Source organism: Papio anubis, chromosome 5 (assembly GCF_008728515.1).
Source record: "Papio anubis isolate 15944 chromosome 5, Panubis1.0, whole genome shotgun sequence".
Classification (NCBI taxonomy): domain Eukaryota; kingdom Metazoa; phylum Chordata; class Mammalia; order Primates; family Cercopithecidae; genus Papio; species Papio anubis.
This window is the reverse complement of record NC_044980.1, coordinates 53832353-53846588: the sequence shown is the minus strand read 5'-3', so window position 1 is coordinate 53846588 and position 14236 is coordinate 53832353. Positions and strand designations below refer to the sequence as shown.

Here is a 14236-nt window from a genome sequence, read left to right as displayed (position 1 = left end):
TGGGTCTGTGGAGTAAATGATCATGAGTAGTGCTAGCCACACACATTCTTTAACACTTCTGAATACAGCAGGCCAGCTGGTCATTACTCTTACTGCCCCCTCGTATATGACAATATACATAATGACAAATACAGCTATGTCATTCCTCCTCCAAAACTGCCTTCTGGCAGAAGTTATCTGTTTTAAGAATTGTGTGCATTCTTAAATTGCATTAAGGGAAGCAAACATGTGGAACAAGAAAGCACCTCACTTAGTTCCATTTGCTAAGCCCTTTTGCAGACCCACTGACCCTCCCCTAATTCCAAATGAAATCTCAAATGCTGTAAAGAAACCCACCAAATGGGTTACAGCAAAGACTTTTTACACCTACTGTTACGTTTAGAATTGGAAAAATCTGGGGATTTGGCAAATTCCAAAATGTTGGGTCATATGAAAACTTTTTTTTTGAGACAGAGTCTCGCTGTGTCACCCAGGCTGGAGTGCAGTGACATAATCATGGCTCACTGCAGCCTTGACCTCCTAAGTTCAGGTGATCCTCCTGCCTCTGCCTCTGGGGTAACTGGGACTACAGGTAAGCACCACCACACCCAGGTAATTTTAAAATTTTTTGTAAAGATAGTGTTTCACCATGTTGCCCAGGCTGGCCCTGAACTCCTGGGCTCAAGCAATTCACCAGTCTTGGCTTCCTAAAGTGCTGGGATTACAGGGGTGAGCCACCACACTCAGCCCCATATGAAAATTTAGTCTCAGAATTAGCCTTTGCATGCGTCACCTATAAGTTAATCAGAATGTTATTTTCAGAAGTTCCATGTAGGTGAGGAAGCTAAAAGGTGTTCCTGTATTTTTTTTTAATGATTAATAGGAAACTTCATAACAGTGGTGTAAACAGAGTCTATTCTCCCCAGCGTTAGAATCAGACAGCTTGAGTTTAAAACCCACTTATGAACTTGAGCATACTACTTTACATAGAGTCGTTTGTCTATGCCTCAGGGTCCCCATGGTCAAATGGAAAATACAGTGCCTACTTCAAAGGGTTATTTTGAGGATTAAATAAGATAATATGTGCAAAGCACAGTGCCTGGAACGTGGAAGGTGCTCCAGAAGTTTTATTATTATGAACATTATTATTATTGCCACCATAATCATTAAATTTGGTTATTTTTACTCTCTCCAATCCTTTAGTTACTTTTTCGAACTTCCGCTAGGTTTTTGCTTGGGCTCCATCTAATTGGCTATGAGTCAAAAGAGAATTCACCACATCTAAGTGTTTTCTAAAGAATGTCTTTGGAAAATTCACAACTGATCATTTTGATACCAGCATCTAAGGTTAGGGCTACCTTATCCTTCATCACCTTCTTGTTTTATTCATAATACCACGATGTGGACTGTTGATAAAATCATGTTTCAAAAATAAGTAGCTTATTTGAAGCCATCTATAATTTCAGCCCAAACTGACTAATCAGGCTAACTTTCAGAAAGTTAAGTAAGTAGTCTAATTCTCAGTTAACTTACTACCTACCGAGTAAAAATGTACTGCCTTTTAAAATCCTAGCCTCCCTCTCTCAAGGCAAACCCCCTAGTTCTAATATTTGAAGTATTTAATGGTTCTGGGGCGCAGGGATAACGGTTACAAAGGTTTGTTTCGGCATACGGCGGCGGACGGACAGGCAGCGCTTTGGGATGGGGTTTGAACCGGTCACTTTCGCCAACCGCCAGATCCCCTGAACTCGTGAGAATCCTCCATGTGTGCCTCCAAAGTGTTGGGATTACAGGCATGAGCTACTGTGCTCAGCCTCTACTCTGTTTTCTACCTTTTATTTGTTGCAAAAGCAATATGTTTATTTCAACAAATACTAGTCTTCCCCATCTTACTCCCCTGAGATTTCAGTGTTAAAAGTTGATTTGTGCGTTTCCACATAAGTCTTTATAACAAACTTCTGCTGACACTCCTTGACCCAGCTTGCCATAAACACATCCAGCCCTACCTGTTAGGTTGAACTGTACAGAACTGCCATTTTTATAGGTCCCCACTATTCTTTAATACCAAGCCTCAAATTCAGCCAGACACTAAATGTCCTGTTTTATATACATGCCTTACTCATTCCTTCTTGGGTTTGTTCTTGTGGCTTCACTTTTGATGGGTGGCCTCCACACCCAACCCCAGCTCTACTCTGGCTGGACATTTTTTAACTCTCCTTCAAAGGTGTACATCCTGAAACTTCTTAAATTCCCTTTACATTCATTGTCTACATCACATAGTCTGATTGCCTATATAATACAATTTCATGTTTTAGTATTTATATACTATTTAATACAGATGCCACCTGTTTTGTTGCTTTTATTTTCTCTGGTTGCTTGATGTTCTGTTACCTTAACTAGACTTTAGTGCTTTGTAGAAAAGGACAATGTTTAGTATATCTGTACTTATTAAAGTGCTGATCTAAGGACATAGGATGTAATGTAAAAGTTTATTCAGTGAATATTTCAAAATACAAAGTCTCTTTTTCTATAAAGTCATTCACTAATACTGACATTTGCTGATACTTCAGACTAGAGATTCTCAGTAATATTACCTTTTCTTGATAACTAATTTTGATCATAAGAGCATTTAATATAATGGGAATCAATTATGCAAATGAACTCAGACCCTAGGTTCACTTCCCAAAACAAACCGTATTCTGAGAATACTTGCGGTGCCAAAATTTAGAGTGAAACCTCAGACTGTTAATCATGCTCATGTTACTTTATTCCAACACAATAAGTAGTCAGTGATTTGTTATGGAAATTCAATTAAATCCTCTCAAGTATTTTTTCTTTAAATAAAAGTCCAATAAAATATCAGTCATTATTTTTAGATCTTCATTCTCAATGTTTGTAAAGCTAATACTGATATTAGATTAATGTAATTGTATCAATATTGACAATTACTTAGTATACATTGTGAACTTTGTTTTTTGGATGCCATTTAAAGGGTTATTTTCGTGAGTCCCTAAGAAATAATTTAGGCCTTTAAGGTTATTTAACCCTTCAGTGGAAAATAGAGTTTCTTTGTTTAAGAAAATGATCTCCATCTAGTGGACAAATTTTTATATTATAGTATACAAAGAAAAATATTAAAGCCCCCGGAATATCTCATATCAAGCACTTTCTGACCTATTAATAAATGTTTTGGTTTTAGTGGTAATATTGTGGCTTAAAAGTTTTAAGATTTAAAAATATCTTAAATATCTAAATGACTTAAGATATTTAGCAATATTTGTTTCAAAACTTATAGTGAAGTGTCTCTGTAAGTTGACTTGCTTAATTTAATTGGAAAAATTGTAATTAAAGAAAAAATATTACTAATTTCTACAAATTTGGTATTTATTCAATTGAATTGAAAAAGACTAAACCAAAACTCACACTTCTGTATGAGGGTATTTTCTTTTTTAAAATGTAGCAAAAAGAATATCTTGATATTAAAGGGAAATAAACATAAACATTTCTATAGGTATTCACACTACTAGGTCCTCCTCATGTTGAAAAGCTGCCATGACTGTCTTCTTAGAAGAGAAATCTACTTTGCCAAACCCCCACTATTCAGAAGTTTTTAATGTCTTCCAGTTGTATACTAAATACAATACCTTCAAAAACCTTCTTAAGTACTACTCTTCATGAAAACTTCTCAGATATCCCAGCCTGAGTTAATCATTCATCCTTTATTTTTGTATCTTAATGCACTCATAGTAGGTGCTTAATAAATGCCTTTTTAAGTATATCCAAGGAGAGTTTGCTGAAGATCCCTAATGTATGTCTATTGAATGATTAGAGACCATCCTCCCCTTCCAGCCTTCCTGGGAATTGACAAGGTCCCACATACATATGTGCCTATCCTATTCTGGTGAAACAGAGGTCCCTTGTTTGGGTGTCACATATATTTGTGGCTTATATAATCATGCAGTATAGCTGGAAAGCCTTTAGGAACAATCAATGATAACATAGTTAGCTCAGCGACTGGTCAATTAACTTTTCTAGGACCTGGTATCCTCCTCTGTAAAGTGAGTCTGTTCAACTAGATAATCTCTCATTGTCCCTCCTGAACCAAATCAATACATCTATAAAGTGACACAATTCTAAGAAAATTTTAAGTTGGAAAAACATATTTACAACTGCTCGAGATAGTGAGTTTTTCCTCTTCTGTTTACTTGATGGATTATTTTGGAGCCACTGTTATTTGATCATAGATTCAAAGAAACATCTTCCAATCTTAGAGTCACAACTCTATTTATTAATGACTCCAATAAAGAAAATAAAGGAATGTTTTACATTTAGCTAGTTAATAGTTTGGATAAAGCTTCTAATGGGGAAAATGTTAATGACAGCAAAACTTGAATTCACGTGTTTATTTATTCATTCAACAATTTTTTCTTTAAAACCACACACCTGCTGGGCTATCAGAAGCTCTCACCCTCCTCTCCTAAGAACACATGAAAGTTGACTTTATTTTAATACTGGTTGATGTTTCACTAGAAAGGTTCTTTGTGGAAAGTTTATCTAGATTATAAGGACTATGACGTTAAGAACTGTGTGTGTAGTTATTTTTTTCCCAGCTCTGAAATACGTATTGCTGAGCACAGTGCCTTTTATTCATTTAATCATTTACTCAAGACACTTGGGCACAGTTTTCAAAGAGCCAAGAATACGCTGAGTCTCCATTCGTAGAGAGCTCCTGGGTGAAAAACATTTTCAATTCATTGTAAATTCTGTCATTAGGGAGTGGGAAAGTGTCTTGGGAGCATAGAGAAAGGGCCTTTCACAAAGTTCTGATATACCAGGGCAGCCTTTCAGGTGCAGGCTAAGTCTCAAGGTTGAGTGACAATTAGGCAGGGGAAAGGAGATTTGATTATTTAGGGGAGCAGGAGGTGATAGCCTGTGACAAGGAGATGGTGCCTCAATATGAGTTGGGCATGAAGTCCCCAGTGGATGAGGGCTGCAAGTTGAGGCTGGGAGGGCGACTAATTGTAATTGAGAGCAGATGGTTAGACTGGCAGTCTAGCAAAGAAATTTTGACTTCATCCTGAGAGCAATAGTAAGTTACTGAAGAGTTTTAAACTGAAGAATGACACTGGAAAATGGATTCAAGACACTAATATAAAGGTTGTTATAATAATATAGATGAAATTTGATGGAGATCTGAATCTAAAATATTGGTAGTAGGGATGGAAGGAAGTGGGTACAATGGAAATTAATGCTTGGATGGATGTAGTAGGGTAGGAGTGTGGGGGAGGAGCCCAGGTTTGGGAGAACAACATTAGGCACAAAATGGGCATTTGTTGAATCAAATTCAAATATTTAACGAATTACTGTGTATTTGTTATTTTCCGAAAGGAATTTTGTACTTAGAAGATTAATTTTTGCAGAACGTTTCCCGTTTAACTGAAGTTGAGTTTGGAAAAACCTGTATCTTGTATCCGGTCAGTTAACAACAGTATCCAGGAAAACAAGAATGTGAAGTCAATGTGTTTTTCTTTTATGTATTTCAATATTATCATATTCTTATGGCAGAAATTAGCTGTAATTTTGATTCCTGCTAATTCCACTGTCAATTCCTCAGTTGAAGCTAAATGCTTTGTGAAAATATGAACATGTGAATGTTCACAGCAACATAATTCCTTCTCCTTCCTTTACAGTTTTGATGTGGACAATGGCACATCTGCGGGACGGAGTCCCTTGGATCCCATGACCAGCCCAGGATCTGGGCTAATTCTCCAAGCAAATTTTGTCCACAGTCAACGCCGGGAGTCCTTCCTGTATCGATCTGACAGCGATTATGACCTCTCTCCAAAGTCTATGTCCCGGAACTCCTCCATTGCCAGTGATATGTAAGTACAAGGGTAGGCAAAGAGAGAGAAAACCAAGTAAATTTATATCTAGAGCTGATGATGTAATAAAACTAATTGACTTTTGTTCAACTGTATCACTCTTCTCCAATATAGAAAGAATATGAATAAAATTATACAAGCTAGAAATGAATGGTAGATTTAACTTGAGTACATTGTCACTCTTGATTAACACACACACACACACACATACACACCCACACTCATGTATTTATTTTCCCAGAAAATACACTTTCTAGGAAAACTGAGAATTAAATTTTTAATGGAAACTAACACTTAAATCATTACCTTATATTTATGTAGAACCTGAGTTTTAGCTACCTACCTACATGGATATTTTCTAATATTTGAAAAGCTTTCAACTACATTTGAAAAGTCCTGTGAAACAGACTGTATAGCATTTTGAATATATTTCAATTGATGCATGTACAGATGTTAGCACTGGTTTGCCAGATCATTTAAGAAATCTTTGTGGAACTTTGCCGAAATTAAGCCAATTTGTAAGGATCATTAGAGGCAAGCACAGAAAACGTTAGAGAGACTTGAATATCATTTAAGACATAGTAAAGCTTGAAAAACAGTGAAAACTGACAAGCAGGTTTGCAGATCATATACCATCACTAGCTCATTTTCTCAGTGCATTTCATTCTTGTGGTATTGTGCATGTTTTTCTACATAGGTCTTTATTCTCACTCAATACCTATACTATCATTTGTGGCACATCTGCCTCTGTATAGAATTGATCTTCATCTTTCTCTCTTGGTCTATACATTTGTCCAGTAACATTCACCATCTTTTCATGACACCCGTCTCAAAAACTCACAACAGGCTGCAGTTTATCTTTTAAGAATTAGTCTGTATGGGACCCCTGAGTGTCTAGTGTTATTCCTGCCATCTAGCAGAGCATCAGGGTATTGCAGTAGGTCTGCATGGGATTCTAGAAATGAAATTATATTTCACTCATTTTTACAAACTGTGGTTGCTATTTTAGCAGTTGTATTATTGACGTCTACCCTTCTTCATCTCTAAACAACTTTCTATTCCTAGTGACCCTATTTCTACGTTATTTTTATCTCACTTTCTTAGATTTGAAATTCATGACACTTATTTATTCATACACACATAATGAGAATGCTTCTTGAGCAAATATGGTGTATTTAAAGCTCTCAATCTGTGGAGCAGTAAGGTCTGGCATTTTAGGCCATTGTTATAAAATATGGTGAGCACAATCCTTGAGGCATTTACAATGTACTGCAGGAACATAGAGAGGAGATGGACAGTTTTCTACCCAAGGGAAAAGTACAGAAAATACCGGGCTAAGGGAACAACATTTACTAAATGTGAGGCATGGAAAATTATGGCTGAACTAAGGAATGACAATCTGCTTGATGTGAATAGTGAAACCTGGCAAAAGAGAAGAAAATTTCAAATATAGTCTATGGGACCTGAGAGTCACAGAGGTTTTTAGCTGAGTTTTGGCATGATCATATTCTTGTTTTTATTGCATCTTGATTACTCTATTGTTGAATGATTGCATAGCAAAGCGACTACAGGGAAGTATTTCGTGTTGAAATTCACAGAAGTAAGGCAGGCTAAATATGATGAAGACCTAGATCAAGGGAGTGATGGCAGTGGAGCAGAGTTGGCTTAGATGCAAGAGGCTTATAGAATGGTTCTGTGTGTGTGTGTGTGTGTGTGTGTGTGTGTGTGTGTGTGTGTGTGATGTATGTCTGTATGTTGGGGAACAGCCAGTGGAGAAGGAGAATCAAAGAGAATGCTGATTTTTGACCGTGAATGACTATGTACCTGGTGACGTGGACATGAGGGACAAAGGGAAGCGAGTAGAAAACACAGCAGATAACAGGTGATGAATTGGCTTGTACGTGATAAGCCTAGGGTAAACAAGACAACAGTTAAATACTGGAACAGCAAACAGAAATAACAGTCCAGAGAACCAGGAGAAATGAGAACAGTTACCTTCTATAATTACTAAGTTTTTGAATGACAGTTGAGTGGAGCGTCATATTCAGGTAATAGCATTAGGAGCCCCTGGGCTAAGGAATGAATTGAAGTGGAAATGTGAGCAAACCCAGGCATCTCTTTAAAAGGCTGATGGGTGGAGGAGGAAGAGAGAACTAAGGTTTCCTGACAGAGAATTAGGTTCAAGCAGAATTTTTATGAATTCAGGATACTTGAGCTGAGGGAAGGCTCCACGAGACAGAAAGAGACTAAAAATTCAAGGGGAAAAAAGGGTTAAAGATGGAGCTGTAGTTGCTGACAAAAATGTGATCATAAGCCAGAGTAAGGAGGCTATCCTTGGAAAAGTAGTAAATACCAGAACTGTATTCTTTAGGAAGGACAAAGAAGACCTGCCTGGGCAACATAGTGAGACCTTGCCCTTACTAAAAATCCAAAAAATTAGCTGGCTGTGGTGGCATGTGCCTTTAGTCCGAGACTGAGGTAGGAGGATTGGTTGAGCCCAGGAGTTCAAGGTTGCAGTGAGCTATGATCATGCCACTGCACTCCAGCCTGGGTGACAAAGCAAGACAAGACTGTGTCTGGGGAAAAAAAAGAGAGAGAGAGAGAGAAGGAGAAGAAGAGAGAAGAAGAAAAGGAAGAAGAGAGAAGACAAGAAGAAGAAGAAGAGAGAAGGAGGAGGAGGAGAAGAGTAAAAAAGGGAAATGTAAATTTAGAGATGGAGGAGTAAAATGTTAAGAGATATTAGCCATAAATTCTCTAAACATTTTACTCCTCCATCTCCAAATGAATGAATGTAAAAGTAGAAGGTGTAGCCATCAATAGCCAGAGGAGAGAGGGATGGGGCAGCTTGAGAAGAAAGGGAAAGGCTTAAAAAATCGACTATGCAGATCATAAAAGGGAACAGGGTAGAGGTGAGTAGAATACTGACCAGCCCCATGGATAACAATAAACAATGTTAAATAGGCAAATGACTGAACTGAAAGTCATCTAATGCAACTTCATCAAGGGTGAGTCAACCTTGGTACTGATAAAAGGAAGAGGAAAACTCACAGTGAGTTAGTGGAGTCCATTTATGTAGTTATGTGTTCTACGTTTTTAAATTGTAGTAAACTGAGTTTTGGATAGATCATTTCTTTCATACATTCTACTCCAGTTAGTAAATATTAAATATATACATATATTTTATGAAAACCTTACAGCATTTCATATTTAAATATGAAATTTCAAAATCAAAGTTGCAAGGATGACCTCATTTTGCTGTGTGTCTCAAGAATTCTTTATCTGATCAGACTCAGACAGAAAGATGAGTGTAATCAGACCATGAGTCAACTCTATATGTTGCTGAAAAATAATGTGTTCACATGTTTAGCTTTTCCATTCTCCTTGGATATTTACATTGGAGCAGTAAGATGTTCCTTTGACACCAACTCCTAGAAAGCATTCTTTCTACCAAGGAGATTAAGTTTCTGCGGAAAGAAAAGTAAATAGAATAAATATTTCAACATTTAATCTGACACTACACATATCTTCCACCATAAAGGACTATGCCCTCTCTTAATATGAATTCTCATATGGCCATGTGTAAACTTTAATTTTCTTACCTTACTTATTTCACAATAATGCTATGAAGACTGTCTGATGTCTGTAATTTAACTGTGCTTTATAGAGAATGATGTTATGATATATTTAATTACTTGATGATTTCATATTAATTGTTCTAGTTAAGCTTTCCTATTGAGAAATTTTCTTAGAAATTTCAAACACAAACAGTACCTAATGAGGATAGGTACCTAATGAAAAGGTATTTAAAATGAAGATTTGTGGTTATCTATTTAATTGAACTGTTTTGGAAAACCTTTAAATACTCTTTAAGTTTAAATATAACTATTTACTATATTGCGAAAGAGAGAAGAAGGAAAATAATCCCCTCTAGTAGATAGGATATCGTCATCTTGTCCTCTATAAATAGAAACCAATGAAATGGCAAAACAGATAAAGATGGTGGTAATAATAATCATAACAGACATGGTGTGTGTATATCATCAACTTTCCCAAGTATTTTCACACCAGCTATCTTATTTGATATACTCACAGTCCTTTTGATAGCGACATTGTTATGCCATTTTACAGATTAGAAAGCCAAAGTCCAGTGAGCTTAATCTTTTGGAAAAAAAAAAAAAAACAACCATTTTGATTATTTCTAGGAGCACATAATTTTGATAATGCCATTGTAAACAAAGTACTGTATGCTACTACAGCAAAAACTGCTGAGAAACAGAAGTAACTGTTGACCAAATTCATTAAACCAGTGAAATACATAGCAGTATGAAAATTTGATTAAGAATAAAATTAAAGCTCAAAGAGGTACAAAGTAAATATATAGCCAACTCTTAGAGAATGTATACAAGTATAGAGCACTAGGCTAAACTCAGAATCTTAAAAAATTAGCTCATACAAGGCAGAAGAGAAGTTCCTGATCACTTCTGCTCAGAGACCATCACAGTTTGTTAAATATAGATGATGCAGTAGCAACTTAATTCTTAAGAAAAGTAAGAAAAAGAAAAATGTTAAGTACTAGCATAAGTCTAATAAATAAATACATGAAAGTAAATTTGAATTACCGTTAATAGTAAAAATTTTTTGTAACAGTAGAAACAACTAGATAACAAAAGGTTACCCAAGTGACATCATGAAGAAGCATGATGAAAATTACAGTGTAAATAGACAATATTTTTGTCATCTTAATATTTCAGCATCTGAGTAACAATCACTTCTGTTGTTTCACATCATCCAGTAATATAGTATCTGTATTTGGAAGCACACAAAGATATGATACGTTTCAAAGATTAAGAGGAGAATTAGCAGTGACAAGATAAGTAGAATTAAGTCACAAAACTATGAATTTATTGAATATAAGTTACCTGTCAAACTACTTAAGTTTTAAGAAATACTCAGTTCACCTGGATAACTGACCTTGTATTCCCCATCCTTTGTTGAATTAACACCAACACATAGGATGCAAAGATGATCCAATCTTCTCTTCACTCACATTTATATACATTGCTTCTACACACAGAATATGGGGTGGGGTGAATGCATTCAGAGGGCCAGTGAGGAGGAAATGAGTAGACTTGATATACCATAAAAACCTGGGCATACTTGGGAATCTAGCTAAGTTATCCCCAAGCACTATACAGATATATCAGACTTCATTGATCAGGCCTTTGGGGTGCCCCATTGGGGCATTTTCTCAGCTAGTGGATAATACTCTCCCTACCCCCCATCTCAAACTACTGTCCTTTCTTTAGCAATTAACAAGTCCCTCACTACTTCTTGGGCCTCTAATGTGTGTTTTCAGTCATAGCCACTCCTCTCTACTTCTTTTGCCTACTAATTATAAGGGTAGTATTGCTTCCAGTCCTGGGTTTGAAAAAGGAAGAAGAATTCGCTTTATGTCTATTTGTATCTTTTATTCCAGATTATTAATCTTCCCTGGTCTTACGAGGAAGAATATAAATAAAAAGACGTTGTATTACAAAGGTTCTAATTCTCACTGGATGTACATGAAAAGTTTGTAGTCATCTCTTAGCTAGATTGCAAGATAATATTACACTAATGAACATTTCATCGCTTCTTGGCCTTTTGGCTAAGATCAAGTGTAAACATTTCAAAAGCATATTAATTTGCTATCTTGAAAGCCTTCTTCCATTAACCACACAAAGAAAGCTACCATGGTCAAATCATCTCTTCCCCAGTTCCTGGGTTGTTCCCAACTGGGGAGGTATCCTCACCCCTCACCCTGTGGTGTAGGAGTGATGGGACTAGGGCCAGGATTCTCAAAACATGTCCTGAGGCAGCAGAGGGAATGCACGTGGGTGCAAGCGTTATTTTAAATTTTCAAGAAAAACACAAAAACATGTGTCAACCACCTGGAAAACTAATAGCTTGAAATAGTTCCCAGTTTCCAATCAAGACCACGATATTCCTTTCTGTGACACCATATCTTTGCAAAATTGGGTTTTGAGCAATTGTTGGATAAAAATCAAGTGCTGAGCAGAAATCAACGTGCAACAAAAATAAGCGAGCCAATGTCCAATCTCATTCCAAAATGAGAAATTGACATAGTGCTCAGTGGCTGCTAAATTGTTAGAACAAAACCTTATTAAATTATTTGGACTTAACTATTTAATAATTGGAACTATTAGTTATTTATTTTGGCCAATGGGTTGCTGTTATTTAAAAAATTGAGATATTAAGGGCACCGCGTACTGAGAAAGTTTGAAAATCCTTGGATTGGATGTTTATTCATATCTGAAGAATTAGAGCTAAATCAGGCTAGGTGTGGTGGCTCACATCTGTAATCCTAGCACTTTGGGAGGCCAAGGCAGGCAGATGGCTTGAGCTGAGGAGTTCAAGACCAACTTGAGCAACATGTTGAAACCCTGTCTCTACAAAAAATACAAAAATTAGCTGGGCATGGTGGTGGGCGCCTGTAGTCTCAGCTACTTGGGAGGCTGAAGTGGGAGGATCACTTGAGCCCAGGATGTTGAGGTTGTAGTGAAGCATGATCCCACCACTGTACTCCAGCCTGGATGACAGAGTGAGACCCTGCCTCAAGAAAAAAAAAAAAAAATGATTAGAGATAAATCAGATCTCTATGTGAGACTCTGTGAGAGAATTTTGTTAGGAGGAAAAAAATAACAGTTTCAAAGCTGTGAGCTTTCTGATGTGCTCTAGAGTAGAGAATTTATCTTCTTCTTAATTCTGTTAGGATCCCAGGTAGCCAAAATCTTTTATTATAAAATGTGATATTATTTTGGTAATGATCTAGATAGACCAGGCTTTTTCTTCCATTGCTGTGTGCTGGCCACTGTTACTAGTATTATTCGGAGTGTTGATGCAGACATTAATACTAGCTATTAAATCTCAAGAAGTTTATCAGCAAAATATGCTAAAGTCATCTGCTACTAGAATACCTTTTTACTATCTTTTTGTTTAAAAATTCTGCTTTATTTGGTGCCATTTTTTCAATCACTTAGGTAGTTTTATTTCTGATTTTAAAAAATAGGAGTTTCATGAATTGTAAAATAAGTCTGGTAAATTAGCTAAACATGTTTCTTCAATCCTTGAACAGGGGGATTTAAAATATTAGCTGAATAGGCATTTTATATTCCTAATCTCATACTTTCAAAAAATCATAAAAATGAAATCCTGATGTTTAGACATTTTAAATGGTAATGTTGTTCATGCCACAGGGTAAAAATAAAGTATTGATTTTAATGCGTTACTATAGTGAGATGGTGTCAGCACCTCTGAGTATCATTGCCAGTGCTCTAACCTTTAAAATAACGAATTAATTGAGTTATATGTAGTAATATATCTTGGTTATTGCTACCAAAGTAATAGATATATACTAAAGTCTTAGGAGATATGGAGGGATAAATGTTAGTCATAAAAAGTTGTTAAAGCAGAGGGAAAAAGAAGTGAAAACTGACCAAACATATATGTAATTCATTGTTTCTATGATAAGGCTGCTGCAATTCTAACTCTAGGACTTCGTACTAATATATAGCATACCATTTTATTTTCTAGATTTCCTTTATACCCACTATGTTCCTCAGTATATGCCCTCACTTTTTTTGTTTGTTTTGAGATAGAGTCTCACTCTGTTGCTCAGGTTGGAGTGCAGTGGCACAGTCTCAGCTCAGTGCATCCTCCACCTCCTGGGTTCAAGCAATTCTCCTGCCTCAGCTTCCTGAGTAGCTGGGATTACAGGTGCCCGCCACCGTGCCTGGCTAATTTTTTTTGTATCTTTAGTAGAGATGGGGTTTCACCATGTTGGCCAGGCTGGTCTCGACCTGACCTCAAGTGATCTTCCCACCTTGGCCTCCCAAAGTGCTGGGATTAAAGACTGAACTCACTTGTAAATCGTTTAAATGTGAAAAAAGAAAAAATTCTAAAGAAAATCATGTGAGTTTTTCTCACTCCTGTATATAAAAGAAAGAGTGTGACTTTGAATTGTTTAAACTTATAAATAATGATTATATAATTATGCTTGTACCTCAGATTTAATACATTTCAAAGGATAATATCTCCTTTCTTTAAAAAAAAATACAGGGAGAAGGGGTAGTTTAATAACAAGAGCAATTATTCCACAATCCTATGAGACATTGAATTCCTGCCAGAAGAAAGTAAACTTGAATTGGTCTCAGTCCAGGAAGATTAGCCTGTTTTTCAGTGCATACCAAAAGAATGCAATCTCTAAGAGCAAATTATATGTGAAATAAACTAAAATAAGGAAAGTTTGAAGACCATTTTGAAATAAAAAAAAAACTAATCCAGTAACCTGGATAGTGCTCTCAATGCAACATGGTCCC

The 14236-nt window shown here is 36.4% G+C and overlaps 1 protein-coding gene across 15 annotated transcripts in view; it reads left to right on the top strand.

The window, feature by feature from the left end:
- PDE4D (phosphodiesterase 4D) overlaps window positions 1-14236 on the top strand; it is a 1533637-nt gene that overhangs the window by 1285767 nt on the left and 233634 nt on the right. For all 15 annotated transcript variants that reach the window (XM_031666728.1, XM_031666727.1, XM_031666725.1 and 12 more), the window contains one exon: window positions 5670-5861. In XM_031666728.1, coding sequence (XP_031522588.1) covers window positions 5670-5861 — 192 coding nt within the window. The remainder of the gene's footprint in view (window positions 1-5669; window positions 5862-14236) is intronic.